The 10,568-nt window shown below is 41.8% G+C and overlaps 1 protein-coding gene across 1 annotated transcript; it reads left to right on the top strand.

Moving 5' to 3' along the window:
• Window positions 1-2,529: 2,529 nt before the first annotated feature.
• On the top strand, window positions 2,530-7,969 carry PCDH20 (protocadherin 20). The gene is made up of 2 exons (XM_045838883.1): window positions 2,530-2,661; window positions 3,716-7,969. Exons 1-2 carry the CDS (start codon window positions 2,530-2,532, stop codon window positions 6,440-6,442), a joined length of 2,859 nt encoding a protein of 952 aa, XP_045694839.1. The 3' UTR covers window positions 6,443-7,969.
• The last annotated feature ends 2,599 nt before the right edge of the window (window positions 7,970-10,568 follow it).

Below are 10,568 nucleotides of genomic sequence, written 5' to 3'. Positions count from 1 at the left end.
ACAGTTTAGAATGTGATATGTACGGTATTACCCAAAATTCTGTAAAGTCTCCCACTCTTGATGACAAACTTCCATACAGAAACTTTGCAATCACCACAGTAACTTAAAACAAGGGTGGTTTTTATTGTCATTTTAAACATTATCTCCAGAACGTGTTTAATTCCTTGGTTTCAATGTACATTATAGTTCCCGTTTGTGCTTTTTAGAAACATATTCAAACTTATTGTTGAATATGTTGATTTAATTTCTTGCCAACTTAGCAAAGGGGAAAAGGAAAAGTAACCTTTTCCATGGAGAGCAGCTGGAGGATGTGGCCAGAAGACTAAGATTCTGCTGGGAATAGGCATGGGGACACTCGAAAGAAGCGCATCCGTGCTCAAAGCATCCACTGTAAAGCAAACTACCTAAGATTTCAGGAAAAATTAAAGGCAGTGGAGAAAATAACTACAAAGGAGTGATGTCACTTCAATTAGATTATCTTCATAAATGATAGTTGCTGTATAGTGTCCTCATTTAAAAAAAAGGAAAAACTAAAGAAAGAGATTCCTATATTTCCTCCTCCAAAAAGGCAAGTGATCTTAACTTGTTGGAGCAGGCATGAACTGTGAGGGGACATACAGCCCACTGCTGTCATTACCTGTGTAGCTGTAGAAATAATTCAGACTGTGGGGCTAGCCTGCACACATGCTGATGGATTGCCTAATCCCGGCCATGTGCCCCAAACTTCCAGGAGCTGTGGGTATTGTGTGAAGACATAAATTCAACACAGTTCAGAAGCAGCCTGATACTGATTTTTGGAATCCAGTATGTTTCAACTACAAACCCCAGAGTAAATATTTACCAGTCAGAACTTGAAGCAAAAGAAGCAAGGAGAGGCAAATCACATTTCCTGACTGTGCTTTGTTTACCAGTCGTATAGAGGCCTCACATACATGTAAGCATGTCCTTGTGTGTGTGCTTTCTCCATCAGCACTCCAATTTCACTCTAAAAAGTTTCAGGGAGCCGATTTTATATGCCAATTAGATTATTTGCCAGATTGTGTTATAGGGAGTTTTGTTTGTGAACTCCATGTATAGTTCCATTTGGTCAATACAAAGCTGTTACACACACCAGGTGTTTTGATGTGCGGTGTCAATATTAAGGACTCTGTGTCTTTAGGATTAGTGAATGAGAGAAAATAGGAAGGGACAGAAGAAAAACAATTAGCTCTGCCACATAATTTATATTCTAGTTAGCATAATGTTGAATTAGAAAGAAAATTAAAAGTGGTTCCTAAGGAAAGCACAGGAATGTCAGATCTTTCTAGGACAGGAAGACTTTTTCTGTCCTAGGCTCAGTCACTAAGCATTTAGCCTGGAAGGTTTTATGTTCAGGGCAGAGCACAGGATATCTGGAAACCTGGTGATGAAGAGCGACATCTACTCAGGGAAAGGTGCTTTTCATTACTAATATGACGCCCTGCAGATCAAAAAGTGGTTCATTGACTTAATGCACTGAACTCTCTCCAGCCCCGATTTTATAAATGGGGAAAGAGGTCACATGGCCATTTGGTGTCAAAGCCACAGAGGATATCCAAGTATTTTGCACCACACCCCTCCCTTCAGGATTCCTTTCTAAAGGAGCACTTTCCCAGTGAGCATCACAAGGAGAAAACAGTAATAATTTGAAAGTTAACCATTTTTTAAAACCCAGGCTTTAGTGAGCGCCCCCTCCTTAAATGCATCCCTTAGAGAAATACATGAAAATTGCCTGGAGGCAGTACCACTGTGTCCCCCACAATTGTGTCCACTTTTCCCCTTGGTTTCTTCCCTTGGCCAGAAGCCGCAGCTGCCTCTGAAGACCACAAGGCAGACACCCAGAGAAGACACTTGTGCCTACAGCTGGGAAACTAGCAGAAGCTCTGCCACCACCAACAGCAAAGATTCAAAAGTAGAGCGTGTCGAACCATCACCGAATTCATCTATTTGCTTTTCCGGCTCAAGTCGCCTTCGGGAGAGTTTGAAATTCCTACTCTCCACAAGGAAAAGTGCATTTATTTTTCTCTGTGCAAACACTACTGGATCCAAATCTTATAATAACTGGTGGCAAAGCAGGCGTTTCGGGATCGCACCTGCGACTGCTCTGTAGCGCCAAATCCCTCTCTCTATAAATTCAGATATATTTGTAGGCTTATTTATTCTAATTCTCCCTCCCCTGCTCCCAAACTGTGGACTGAGATTCTGACTGGTGCGGAGGAGGTAGGCTGTTGGCAGGTGCTCCGGTGCCAGACCAGGTGACGCCTCGTCGCAGTCTTCAGAGGCAAGTCCCCCATTCTGGCTCCTCCTGTGAGATCTGGACTTACCCAAGTTCTGGGCAGGAAACCATGGCCGTGCCCTACTGCCCCGCGCCCTTCTGCCCCGCTTAGCTCCCGTCCTCATTGACGAGCTGGTGACTATTGGCTGAAGTTCCCCAGCGATTTGCATGAACAGAGAGGGAGTGTCTTCTGCCACCCTCCCATCAGGAGCCCGCGGACTGCAGCCTCGCTGGGAATGCGCGGCCGAGGGAATGCACGCAGCTCGCGGACCCTGGCAGTGAGCTGGCGCCCGGCGACCTGGCACCCGCGCCTGGATATGGGGCGGCTAAGTCGTCCCAGGAGCAGCACCAGCCACAGGAACCTGCCGGTAAGGGTTGGAGAGCAGAGCCCCGCGACAAGTTGCAGTGCTGTGGGCAGTTCACACTCCTTGAGGTTTTTTTCAAACCTTTAACCTTAAGCCAAACTTCACCGGAAGATTGAGGGGAGGGAACGGGAGTTTGGGATAAGGTATTTTCATTTTAGCGAGGAATAGGCAAGCCCTTGGGTGGTGAGAGGAAGTTTCTGAAGCAGAAATGTAGGCAGATGAAGTGGAGGGTATGGGGGGTGCAGGTTCAATATGCTTTAGATACTGGGGTTCAGAGATCATTTCCTGCTGCGGGCATCTGGCTGTGACTGTCCACTGCAACTGACAAATTGTTTCTGGATAATCTTTTTCTGCGTTTCCTTCTTTTCCTCCGGGGGAGGGGGATTAGGGAGGGCTTCATAAGGGGTGGAGATCCAGATCTTTCCGATTTTAGATCCATGCTAAAATGAAAATCGCTTCTTCTGACCCAAAGCGTTTATTTACTGGGGGGGGGGGGGGGTTGAGCAGAAAGCGTGACTGTGTTTTCATATTATTATTACTAACATTGTTCTTGTTGCTATTGGTTTCATAGTAAGAGGTGTAATATATTTCGCGTTCCCGGGATCTTAGTGGTGGAAGCATTTCAATGGGAAAGGAATTGATAAATTGCCCACTTCTCAGCCCTCTCCAACCCACCCCCTTCCCTTTCAATAACCTCCCCGCGTGTTTCCCTGTCGCGTTGCGCAGTCCCAGAGTAAGAGTCCTCTCCACTTCGGCGGTGCTTCCAGGGATGCTCTATGGTTAGGGATTCTGAATGTTAACTGGATGAGGATGGTGAGGGGGCGTGGAGGGAGGGGGGTAAAAAGTGAACGGAAAAAAATAAGTTTTAGAGACAACATTGCTCCGTAGATCTCTTTGCAGTAAGTTTCTTCTTCAACTCGCTCTGACTAGAGAGGGTTTGCCTCTGGGAATGGTAATGAGAGCGGCCATAACCCCGGGCTCTGGTTTCTGACTCCAATCTCTGTGTTGCCGCGAGTATGTAATGAGGTTTCTCCCCCCCCTCCCCCCGAACTTTCAGCATTTGTTTCTGTTTTTCCTCTTCGTGGGACCCTTCAACTGCCTCGCGAGTTACAGCCAGGCCACGGAGCTTCTGTACAGCCTGAACGAGGGACTGCCCGCGGGGGTGTTCATCGGCAGTCTGGCCGAGGACCTGCGGCTGGTGCCCGGGGAGGCGGGCAGGCAGGATCAGCAGTCGCAGCCGCCGGAGCGCTCCGGCGCTGAGCCGAGCCCTCCTCTCTCCTTCAGCCTGGCCTCCCGGGGACTGAGTGGCCAGTACGTGACCCTAGACAACCGTTCTGGGGAGCTGCACACTTCTACCCAGGAGATCGACCGAGAGGCCCTGTGTCTTGAAGGAGGTGGAGGGGCTGCCTGGGGCGGCAGCATTTCCATTTCCTCCTCCCCTTCTTCTGACTCTTGTCTTTTGCTTCTGGATGTACTGGTCCTGCCTCAGGAATACTTTAGGTTTGTGAAGGTGAAAATAGCTATCCAGGACATCAATGACAACGCCCCCCAGTTCCCTGTTTCCCAAATCTCGGTTTGGCTCCCAGAAAATGCACCTGTAAACACCCGGCTGGTCATAGACCATGCTGCCATGGACCCAGATGTAGGCACTAACGGGGTGCAGACATACCGCTTACTGGACTACCATCGTATGTTCACCCTGGATGTGGAGGAGAATGAGAATGGAGAGCGCACTCCCTACCTAATTGTCATGGGGCTGCTGGACCGGGAGACCCAAGACCAGTATGTGAGCATCATCATAGCTGAGGATGGTGGGTCTCCACCACTGCTGGGCAGTGCCACCCTCACCATTGGCATAAGTGACATTAATGACAATTGCCCCCTTTTCGCAGACTCACAGATCAATGTCACTGTGTACGGGAATGCTACAGTGGGCACACCAATCGCAGCTGTCCAGGCTGTGGATAAAGACTTGGGGATCAATGCTCAGATCACCTACTCATACAGCCAGAAAGTCCCCCAGGCATCCAAGGACTTATTCCATCTGGAGGAAACCACTGGAGTCATTAAACTTTCCAGGAAGATTGGGGGGAGTGTTCTGCAAACACACAAGCTCACCATCCTCGCTAATGGACCAGGCTGCATCCCTGCTGTGATGACTGCCCTGGTATCCATTATCAAAGTCACTTTCAGACCCCCTGAAATTGTCCCTCGTTATATAGCAAATGAGAGAGATGGTATTGTTTACCTGAAAGAACTGGAACCTGTTAACACTCCAGTTGCTTTCTTTGCCATAAGAGACCCTGAAGGTAAAGACAAGGTGAACTGCTATCTGGATGGTGAAGGCCCATTTAGGTTATCACCCTACAAACCATACAATAATGAATACTTGCTAGAAACCACAAAACCTATGGATTATGAGCTACAGCAGTTCTATGAAATAGCTGTGGTGGCCTGGAACTCTGAAGGATTTCATGTCAGAAAAGTTATTAAAGTGCAACTTTTAGATGACAATGATAATGCTCCTGTTTTCCTTCAACACTTAATAGAACTAACCATTGAAGAAAACAACACACCCAATGCCTTTTTGACTAAGCTGTATGCTACAGATGCTGACAGTGGAGAGAGGGGCCAAATTTCATATTTCCTGGGACCTGATGCTCCATCCTATTTTTCCTTAGACAGTGTCACAGGGATTCTGACAGTTTCTACTCAGCTGGACCGAGAAGAGAAAGAAAAGTACAGGTACACGGTCAGAGCTGTTGACTCTGGGAAGCCACCCAGAGAATCAGTAGCCACTGTGGCTCTTACAGTGTTGGATAAAAATGACAACAGCCCTAGGTTCATCAACAAGGACTTCAGCTTTTTTGTGCCAGAAAACTTTCCAGGGTATGGTGAAATTGGAGTAATTAGTGTAACAGATGCTGATGCAGGGCGAAATGGATGGGTCGCTCTCTCTGTGTTGAACCAGAGTGATATTTTTGTCATAGACACAGGAAAGGGCATGCTGAGAGCTAAAGTCTCTTTGGACAGAGAGCAGCAAAGCTCCTATACTTTGTGGGTTGAAGCTGTTGATGGGGGTGAGCCTGCCCTCTCCTCTACTGCAAAAATCACAATTCTTCTTCTAGATATCAATGACAACCCTCCTCTTGTTTTATTTCCTCAGTCTAATATGTCTTATTTATTGGTACTACCTTCCACTCTCCCGGGCTCCCCAGTGACAGAGGTCTATGCTGTTGACAAAGACACGGGCATGAATGCTGTCATAGCTTACAGCATCATCGGAAGAAGAGGTCCTAGGCCTGAGTCCTTCAGGATTGACCCTAAAACTGGCAACATTACTTTGGAAGAGGCCCTGCTGCAGACAGATTATGGACTCCATCGTTTGCTGGTAAAAGTGAGTGACCATGGTTACCCCGAACCTCTCTATTCCACTGTCATGGTGAACCTATTTGTTAATGACACTGTCAGTAACGAGAGCTACATTGAGAGTCTTTTAAGAAAAGAACCAGAAATTAATATAGAAGAGAAAGAACCGCAGATCTCAATAGAACCGACTCACAGGAAGGTCGAATCTGTGACCTGTATGCCCACCTTAGTCGCTCTGTCTGTGATAAGCTTGGGTTCCATCACACTGGTAACAGGGATGGGGATATACATCTGCTTACGGAGAGGGAAAAAGCCTCCCAAGGAAGACGAAAATTTGGAAGTACAAATTCCACTGAAAGGAAAAATTGACTTGCACATGAGAGAGAGGAAACCAATGGATATTTCCAATATTTGATACTTTGTTGAGGGGTAAAACAGATATTTTAGCTGACTTTGGTAGTCTTCACCACCTAAACAAGATGGTGTGGACGGCAGTTCCAATGAAGGACAACTAATTTATAATGTGTACTATATTGTAAATAGCTGTTTACAGGTTTTTAAATTCAAAATCAGAGGTTATAAAATGTGTACAGCATTTTTTAATGAAAATTAGTACTAACAGCTGTAAAACTGTTATAAAAACCTTGACTGCGATTTTCAGGTTTCATACACCAAGCAGATGATTGATAAAATGGGGGAGTAAGGTAAGAAAATGGCACATTGCATTTTTTTGTCTAAAAAGTCTTTTAACCACAAGAGGGCATCAGCTGCTCCTTTGCAGGGAACTGTTTTGAGGTATTGTACATGATAGTTGTTGTACATCAAATTAATGAAAGAGTATATTTTAAATATATTGTTTTTAACATTTAACGATATGAAATTAAAGTGAATTGAATTTCACCCCATTTAAATATATGATAAAAAGGCATTTGTAAACAGAATGTTTACCTCATAAGTACATCATTTTTAGTCTGAAAGAGAAGGCATTAAAAAGAAGTGCACTTTTTTGTTAGTAATGATAAAAACATTGCCATGTGTAAAAGATTTGACCTGCTGAAGACTATTTTACTTCTGTGTACTCCAACTGCTTTCTGTTTGCCTTACCACTGCACTTGCTATTATTACAGGGGGAAATATATATATTCTTCTTTACAGAAAATAGTAACTAGAAATTGTATCTGAGAAAAACAGCCAGAAGCAAGAGACGTTTCAATCCTTAGTTGCTTCATAGGTGTCCATGACATTTTGGCACATGTAAGCAGTGCTTCATATTTGGGTTATATATTAGTTCTTATGTGCTTAAATGTATCCATCACATAAGAAGATTTTAGAAACCATATTAAAGCGGAAATAATGTAGAAGCTGGTTGTTTTAGTTGGGCCTTTAATATGAAAATTATACTTATCTTTTTGTTGTTGTTTGGGTTTGTTGGCTACCGTTTCTGGCTCCCTTTATTTGGCATTGGATTAAGTCCAAGAGTATTTGTAAGCCCAGGAGCAGATTTCTTTGATAATTTAGCTTTTGCTGAATCTTTTGCAATGATGCAAACTGGTTCATCAGTGATTGATCACTTTCACTTCATTGTGTGAGCTGGAAATTTTATTGTCTATGAGAGCTAAAGCAAAATTATCTGTATAAGCAAGTAATGTATTAGCTTAACCTGGATCATCCTACTTCTTTTGGCATCCTGTGTCTGTACTGTACCAAAAGTGTTTATATGTCTGCAAATTAAAAGTATATATTTTCATAACTTCTTTCTCATTTTTACCATTTTCTATTTTAACCTGGCTTGTTCTTTCACTGAAGTGCCTGTTATTGGCATTTGTTTGCTTCTAAAGGTAAATGTGGGTGAACTATAACTATTCTGTTAGGCTAAAGTTTATATTAAACTAATTCATTACTCAATTAAACATTGGGTAAATGATTAAATATGCATGTAATTACAGACACATATGTATGAGGGTATGCCTATATGTTTGCTAGAAGTTCACACAATAATTTATTCTCATGCATGTGCACATGAATATTAATTTATTGATTTAACATCAATTATAAAGAATCATATACTACATGATTATAGCAATTCCGTTAGCTGTTTTACAAGAGCTTCTAATAAATTTTAAAATAAGAATATACTACAAAAATATTTTTTGGATGCAAACAATCAAGACCTTTTGGATTTGTATTGACCTTATTTTTCTTATTTTCATCAGTTTGACAATATGAATAAAATGTAAGCATATGAGACAGCAGTGTTTGTTACAAAAAGGAAGTATATTTTTTATTGGAAATTTATTTGGTAGGAGAGGAACCTGAGCTAAGAAGCTAAGGTCATTTAATCCTTAAAACTTTTCATTTCTAATTGATGTATAGCCATGGAGGAAACCATTCTTTACCAGACCGTGTACGTATGTATGTTTGTATATATCTTATTTCTCTTTTTTTAAAGAAAGAAACTACACATGAAACAAGTAGCACCGTTAATAAAAACAATTCTCCATAAGTACAATGACTTAACCATCAGTAAAAATAACAAAACACGTTATTCATTTCTAAATTTGGAGAAGGTTCACGTGTTTGGGGGTATGGACTTCATCTATGGCATGAGAAACACCTGTAACATTAATAAAAAGACATATTTCTGAATAACTCACTGTGCCAGGATTTCCTTTACAAAAACATCTCATTCACATTTTTTTAAAAAAAATTATAACAAGAGAATTAAAGTAAATTCAACTCAAAGATAATAGCCTCTTTTTACTAACACCTTGTGCTAGAACAGTTGCCAAAATGTATGCTAATTATGTCAGTGTTGTTCGTTGAGCTGGCACAAAAATAAACGTTCCATTCATTAAAACCCCTAATATCCATTTAACAGTTTGAGAACCAGGAGTCCTCGTTGCCCAATTTAAAGAAGAGATTGCTCTGATCTTTGTACTGCCAAGTCTGTTTTTCTACCACAGAGAAAATTGTTCATTAATTTAGATTGGGAAATGTAAAACCAACATAGCAATTTCAGCTACAGGAGAAGCAGTTTATATAGCATTTGACTCTTTAGGGTAGATTCCACCATCCTATTTTTTTAAAAAGAGTTTTCTTTAGCAGTTATGCTCCTAACAGTGGTGGCTTAAAAGGAAAAGAAAATGCTTCTTTAGAAACAGTTTTATCATGCCGTGTATTTTTTAAAAACCCATATTTTTTGTGTTTTGGGAGCTCTACAAGTGTTTTATGACAGTCATGATCTTGCTACGACATGACATTATTGAAGAAATATTACGGATGGTGTATAAAGTTGACCTAATGGCAGTAAAATCTCTCTTAAAGATTTTAATTTGTGCTCTGAGAAAACATCTCAGTTGACAACTGTTACGAAGAAAGTAAGCAGCCTTCCCTCTGGAGACTCAGGTTCCAGTCCCTCCTCAGTGAGGTGAGGATTCTGTGGGGTCCTGACCGCTAGCAGACAATGGGGATGGTAATGAATGAAAGGACAGCATGAGCATATGGTGCTCTCCAGCGCCACCTGGCAGCCTTGCTCTTGGAGGCCAGAGACACAGGCACCCAGGCATTTTCTTTCCTGTAAGGTAGATTTGCTCACTGAAGGAAAGCAGTCAATTGCTCAAAATGTTATTTTGCTGACTTGCGTAATTCCTCCCTAGCAATACGCCTTTACAGAGTAGGTCATCAATGAATATTTATTGAAAGAGCTTTAACAGTCCTTCATTTAGTTATGTAAATGGGCTTAAAGCAGAAAAAAATCAGTCAATTAAAAAACTGGTGATTCTTGAGCAAAAAGATACACCTTGTTTCTTCTAGTTATTTCTATTTCTGATAAAAATATGTATATTTTTCAGAGGCTAAATACATAAATGCATACATTTTATAATCATTTTTAAATGCCAGTCATTGTAATTGCTTTAAAAATAGTAGCATGTTTTTCTCTAATAAATTCCTAAACTGGGAATGCATTCCTTTAAGGGCATAAAACAAACTTGGGTGAACTTGAAGATTTAACCTACTAATGTCAAGAAGTAAAAGTATTGTAATGATTAAAAAAGAAATATTTTAGTCACTCATCGTGTGCATATTTATTTTAATGCTCTAATCGCCAGGGATGTGACTGAGAAGACAGTCCCTTGATGAATTTAGATGATGGTGTAAAAAAGGCCAATGAGAAAACCTTCCATCTCAAAATATCGTGTGGGATAAATACCTATTGCCAGGATGCTGTGTGAGCAGGACATAAGCCAGCAATGGGAATTCTTGGAGAAAGCTTCCCAAAGGAGGTGATTTCTAGGTAGGGGCCTCTCAGAGGAGGTGATGTTTAAATTGAGAATAAGAGAAAAGGAAATAGTATGCAAGGCACACATGTAAAAGTGAGCATGTCATGATTGGAGAACCACAAATATTATTATTCTTGGCTGACAGGATGAACAAAATAAAAGATGCTGTTGGCACTAAGCCTGGAGATGTAAGTGTATTTGCAAATAATAAAGGGACACATATATCATACTTAGAGGTTGCAATTTTGTCCCAAAGGTGAT

The sequence above is a fragment of the Phyllostomus hastatus genome, unplaced genomic scaffold (assembly GCF_019186645.2).
Source record: "Phyllostomus hastatus isolate PE091 unplaced genomic scaffold, TTU_PhHast_1.1 phas_contig_29, whole genome shotgun sequence".
Lineage (NCBI taxonomy): Eukaryota > Metazoa > Chordata > Mammalia > Chiroptera > Phyllostomidae > Phyllostomus > Phyllostomus hastatus.
Note: the sequence above shows the minus strand (reverse complement) of the source record. Positions and strands in the feature narration are given on the sequence as shown.

Bases quoted from the DNA above. Each gene is read 5' to 3' on its own strand.
- PCDH20 (XM_045838883.1), top strand. From the start codon at position 2,530: ATGCGCGGCCGAGGGAATGCACGCAGCTCGCGGACCCTGGCAGTGAGC. The intron at 2,662-3,715 runs GTAAGGGTTGGA...CCGAACTTTCAG, and splicing joins CCAGCCACAGGAACCTGCCG to CATTTGTTTCTGTTTTTCCT.